At 32.2% G+C, this 5,763-nt stretch overlaps 1 protein-coding gene and 1 non-coding gene across 5 annotated transcripts; both read left to right on the top strand.

The window, feature by feature from the left end:
- Window positions 1-2,148: 2,148 nt before the first annotated feature.
- LOC133798401 (small ribosomal subunit protein uS11m) lies at window positions 2,149-4,650 on the top strand. 4 transcript variants are annotated; one of them, XM_062236692.1, is made up of 3 exons: window positions 2,149-2,304; window positions 2,430-2,568; window positions 3,463-4,650. In XM_062236692.1, the coding sequence occupies exons 2-3, from the start codon at window positions 2,448-2,450 to the stop codon at window positions 4,218-4,220; spliced, it is 879 nt and encodes a 292-aa protein (XP_062092676.1). In that variant the 5' UTR covers window positions 2,149-2,304; window positions 2,430-2,447; the 3' UTR covers window positions 4,221-4,650. The 4 variants fall into 4 exon arrangements, with proteins under 4 accessions (XP_062092676.1, XP_062092664.1, XP_062092671.1 ...); XM_062236680.1 differs by having other exon boundaries at window positions 3,412-4,650; XM_062236687.1 differs by having other exon boundaries at window positions 2,151-2,304; window positions 2,405-2,568.
- A 546-nt stretch (window positions 4,651-5,196) lies between these two features.
- Window positions 5,197-5,270, top strand: TRNAI-AAU (transfer RNA isoleucine (anticodon AAU)). Its single transcript has one exon. It is a non-coding gene; the product is annotated as a tRNA-Ile (tRNA).
- Window positions 5,271-5,763: the final 493 nt, after the last annotated feature.

Here is a 5,763-nt window from a genome sequence, read left to right as displayed (position 1 = left end):
ATCCTCGACTTGGCCGATTTGGGTTTCTTGGAGGAGTTCACACTCCGAGAACCTCATGACTTATCTTTTCATTAATTACTCCTAATTGCCATGTGTCTTGTGGTGAAAATATGGACAACAATTTAAATGTTATAATTATTGTTTGAATTAATTATATAACAATATCAAGAAAACTTTTTATTCATTCATGAGAATATGATATTGTTTTAGTACGAGAGAATTAAGATCATATATAATTAATAAAATAGTCAGTAACATATTAAAGTAAGGAATCTTTAATGAATGGTTACTAGTACGGTTTACTAAGCATACAAGATGCAAGTGATCTAGATTCAGATTGCTAATGTGGATAGACATCTTAGTAAAGGTGTTGTATATAAAAGAGATTATATCTGACATGACCAGTGATAATTAATTATCTTTATAAACTTACCGTTTGACATAAAGATTTAATTATTATCATAACAGATGATCATTTGTAGATTAGTCTAAATCCTAAGTATTCATGAACTCATGTTTATGTTTATTGGGTCTTTTGATTCACTCGTTAAGGTTTCTTAGTATAATGAGGCTAATGACTTCTGTTTTGGAGATTCAATATCATAAATCCCTGGGAACATGATTTCAATAATTGAATTCATACTTTCCTAACAGATCGAATATTGGTTCCCGTAGGGTTAATTTGGGAACTGAATAGTTATTGAGCTCAAATCCATAATTTGATTATAGATTAATTATTCACTAGTGAATTAATGGTACTTAAGGATCAAGAGGTAATTAGAATGGTAAAACACTAATCTTGACCAGCTCCAATTAACGAACCAATAAATGGAAGACAAAACTACATTTATTGATTATATCAATGGATTACAAGAGAAAACTCTGTAAATATAATTCTATAAATACTTAGAGTGTAATTCCATATTTATAGTGGAGTAATCATGAAATTAATAAATAAGATTATTATATTAAAGAGTTTAATTAATAATATGGCTTATTGGAGCTTCGTATTATAGGTTCATGGTCCTCACATCACATCTGTCCTACACTGTCAAGAGTGAGGATATCAAAAGAAAGATTTGTAGAGATAAAGGCTAATTTGCAAAGGAATTAATTTTTCAGGGCAATGAAATAATTATGTGATGGTTATGGGCAATTGATTAATTATGAATTAATGAATTATTTAGCTATATAGTTTTTATTTTGAAAAACTATATGTTAAAATTAATATTAATCGTGTTTGGATTAATATTTAGAGAGATTAATAATTATCTTATTTATAATAAGATATTTATTTATCTATTTAAAATTGATATCTTAAGTCAAAGTTAATTTTGAATTAACTTATATTTATTTTGGGATAAATACATTATCTTAAATATTAATAAAATAAAACAAATGAGAAAATTAGGGATAACTTTAATAGTGGCACACGACACACTCCAGTGAGTGTGTCACCACTTAGGGATAGAAATATCCCTAGAATTTTGAATTTTGAATTTCAAATTTATTTGTTAGTTTAATTATTCTTTTTTAAATATGATTTAAATTGAATAATTAAATAGGTTATAACGATAAAAGTTGTTTGACTGTCAGACTCTCCCTCTGAAAAAAAGAAAGCGATAGATTTTTCTAATCCTGAAAATTTATTCACAGCATCATCTCTCTTATCAAACATTTCTAGATCTTATGTGTTGAGTACATCTAGAGAGTATTAAATCAACATTTTGAATTCTACGTGCCCACACACGTCCTTGTGTGTTTGAGGATTAGTCTGGAACATCAAGGTGTGAACTTTCAGAATAAGGAAATGGAGATCGTTGATTTATACAAAATGATTTGTGGACTCTTGATAGACTACAAGAGGTAATCTCTAATATATTTGTGTTTGATTTAATATATCTATATATGTATGATCCTGACTGTTATTAATATTTTTTTTAAATATCTCATTTCACTGCGTATCCTAATTTTTATATTTAATACCAACAAAAAAAGTCTACTCGAGAAAGAAAAAAAATAATGAAAATATGGGTAGGGAAATAAATGGAGAGAATGTTAGAATAAGAAATAGTATTTTTGTAAGAATGGATCCAATTTTGGCACTTTGTGTAAAATAAAAAAAAAACCTAGAAAAGTAAAATTATGTTGCAAAAAAAGTAAATCTCCAAAAAAAAACCATATTGGAGCAATATTTGGGCTTTCTATGAAATTGGCTCCTATTTGCTGTCCCTCTGTCATTGGCTTTCCATTGCAACCGCCGGCAGCCTTCTACCACTAAGGAACGGAACCTGTTCAGATCAGGTTCTTATTTTCTCCCTCACTTCCTTTATTTTTATCTAACCTTTTATTTTATCATCATTAATTTTCTTTTTTGATATTGAATTTATACACATATATTTAGGGTTTCGGGTTTTATACCTTTGCAGAATTGAGTACCGAGGGATATGTATTCTCTTTTTCGCTCCCGTTATGCTCGTCGATCTCCGTCCCTGATCTCTCTCCTTGCTCGTGACAATGCTCAGTTCACTGGTTCGAGGTCTTTCTCTGTGATTCCCGGAAAATCTGGTAACACTTTCAACCAAGTCAATGTGTATCCTAAGTTCCCGTCTCGTTTCTGTTCAATTTGCATTATCAATGGATTTCAGAAAAGTAAAGTTTCTGCCATTGAATTTTTGATACCATTTTTGTTAATAAGAGGATTAATTTTGGTTTTCTTGATTCTTATTTATTGTGTTGTACTAACTACTAAAATACTGTTTTTTTCATCATCATCTTTTTCTTTTGTTTAGTTTGTGTATCTGTAATATTAATATATATGTGTGTGTGTGTGTGTGTGTGTGTGTGTGTGTGTGTGTGTGTGTGTGTGCGCGTGTGCGTGTGCGTGTGCGTGTGCGTGTGCGTGTGCGTGGCCGTGGCCGTGGCCGTGGCCGTGGCCGTGGCCGTGTGCGTGTGCGTGTGTGTGTGTGTCTGGGCGAGTGCGTGTGTGTGTCTGGGCGAGTGCGTGTGTGTGTCTGTGTTCATTTCTACTGAGTTTACTGAATAAGTATAGCTTCTACACTGAATCATCAATTTGTTCATGAGTATAGTTTTTATGAAAATTTAAGAATGAAATCTGACGTCTTCATTTGTCCAAAATTGATTCTTTTACTTATTGAATGACATAATGAATAATGGTAATGACACATTCTTAATTATATCTTTTTTTTCTTCTTTTTTTACATTCACTACCAATATTATATGTGGCATTCTTACACAAGAAATATGATTTTTGTCACTCTAATTTCCATATAAGTTTTCCAACCCCTTTATGTGAGTAAATATTCTGAAATTTAGTTTAATGGAATAAGCTAGTTGAAGAAGTCTTAATGAGGGTTAAATTCGAGTGACTAAATAGTGTGGGTTTTCCAGGTCCCCAAGAGAGTTCTCTAGGAAGTTCAAAATCTTTTGACTGCATTGCAGGGAGAAAGGTTGCACACCATGTTTGCGGACTTTCTGCTAGCTCAAATTTGAGTTCCAGTGTTATGCATTTCAAGGGTGTCTCTGCTCCATATGCTTTGAGTTTCCTTTCTTCCATACATTCTGGAATCATGAAAGAAATTGAGAACAGAGAGAATCCCATGAACTTTGTAAGGGGCATTATACAACAAAATGAAAGAAACCCAAGGGGTTTTATCCCTCAAGATGAAAGAAACCTGAGGGGTTTTATACCACAAGATGAAAGAAACCCAAGGGGTTTTATACCACAAGATGAAAGAAACCCCATGAACTTTGTAAGGGGTATCATACAACAAGATGAAAGAAATTTCATGGGGGGTTCTCGCTTTCCTCGATATAATGTTGAGCATGATGCTGATTTTGTCCACATAAAGTTGATGCGTAACAATACGTTTGTTACAGTCACAGATTCAAAGGGAAACAAAAAGATTGGGGCTTCAGCTGGATCTTTGCCAGAAATGAAAGGAGGGGCAAAGCAATCTCGATATGCTGCTGAAGCAACTGCAGAGCATGTAGGAAGAATGTCAAAAAATCTTGGATTAAAATCAGTTGTGATGAAGGTGAAAGGGTTTACTTTCTTTAAAAAGAAAAAACAAGCAATTATAAGCTGGAGAGAGGGGTTTACTAATTCACGAGGGGATCAGAATCCAATAGTATACATTGAGGATACAACTCGGCGTCCCCATAATGGCTGCCGGCTTCCCAAAAAGCGCCGTACTTAGTACTAAGCTGGTTTGTTACTGAACTTTATTTCACTTGGCAACAACAGTTCTTTTTCATCACTTTATTTTTGTGTAAGAGGACAAACATGCTCAGGTATGAAATAAATAGATGCAAAGGGCTTTATGCAATTTTCCCTTATATGATTACACTAACGGTAGTGTTTTTTTTTAGAATACATTCTGTTTGGACTAGCTCGGTTGTGATCTTTATTTAGTTTTTTCTTAATGGTAGTTGGGATGGAGCTTGCCCTTTATTTTTTTTTACTGATTAGTTGTCGCTGTTTGTGCACTGATGTTTTCATTTGGGAAATTTGTGTAACGTTTGTTGGGTTACAATCAATGATTTTGAATTGTTGTACCAAAATAACTAATACCTTTCCAGTTTTATTTGGATTGATTTATTGATCCGCTTTGCTTGTGGAATGCTGTACATGCTTTGGTTTTATGTGTATCTTTGTAGTTAAACTCGAACTACACCTTGTTTGAAGGGAATAATTTGTAAAAGTTTGTGAAGATACCACTACAAGCTCTGCCTCAGGATGACGACTGAGTGCTCTTTTCGTCTTATAACATGACCTTCGATACTTCATTCTTGTACTCAAATCATTTTTCCTTTGTGAATCAATCCACTTAATAAAGGTTATGTCAAGCTCATTTTCAATGGCACACAAATTAAACTACACCACAATAAATATAGATGGTTTGATTTGGTTTCTCATAATCATTTCAAATGACATGTATAGTTTAGAGTAGTAATTAAATTAAACGTTTGAGAAAATAATTTGACTTCGTGAGAATTTTCTTAAATGGAAAGCGTGTCCCTTTATTTATTCTCGGGATTTTTAAACTCAAAAATATTTTTGGAGTAAAGTCTGACAACCATTTGATCGGAAAAACAATGAAGAGTATCTGTTATTACAATTTAACAAACATATGTAAAATTATAAATATATTAAATAAACAGCATAAACCAACTGGCCTATTAGCTCAGCTGGTTAGAGCGTCGTGCTAATAACGCGAAGGTCGCAGGTTCGAGACCTGCATGGGCCATCTTCTTTATTGGGGCATTTTTTTTAATACTACTACGGTTTGAAGAATATAATCAATACCAATTAGAGACACATAACCAACTCCCCCAAAAAAGTAATTTTGTTACATTTCAAGCTTGATGAGATGATAGCTTCTTGCTATTTATGTTGGTTTTTATAGATAAAATCAGATATTAACAATAATCAAAATTGTTAATTTAACCCCACACGATTTCTAGATCTATTTCTTCACATATATATATTGAATCAAATATGAAAAAAAATTATTTTATTACATTTCAAGCTTGATGAGATGATAGCTTCTTGCTCTTTATGTTGGTTTTTATAGATTAAATCAGATATTATACACATCGGAACAATAATCAAAATTATTAATTTAACCCTACAAGATTTCTAGATCTATTTCTTCACATATATATACATGTATATTGAATCAAATATATGAATAGAAAATTACTTCAAGTCCATCTTTGCTGCTATCTTTTTATATGACA

The sequence above is a fragment of the Humulus lupulus genome, chromosome 1 (assembly GCF_963169125.1).
Source record: "Humulus lupulus chromosome 1, drHumLupu1.1, whole genome shotgun sequence".
Classification (NCBI taxonomy): domain Eukaryota; kingdom Viridiplantae; phylum Streptophyta; class Magnoliopsida; order Rosales; family Cannabaceae; genus Humulus; species Humulus lupulus.
Note: the sequence above shows the minus strand (reverse complement) of the source record. Positions and strands in the feature narration are given on the sequence as shown.

Bases quoted from the DNA above. Each gene is read 5' to 3' on its own strand.
- LOC133798401 (XM_062236680.1), top strand. From the start codon at position 2,448: ATGTATTCTCTTTTTCGCTCCCGTTATGCTCGTCGATCTCCGTCCCTG. The intron at 2,569-3,411 runs GTAACACTTTCA...TGGGTTTTCCAG, and splicing joins TGTGATTCCCGGAAAATCTG to GTCCCCAAGAGAGTTCTCTA.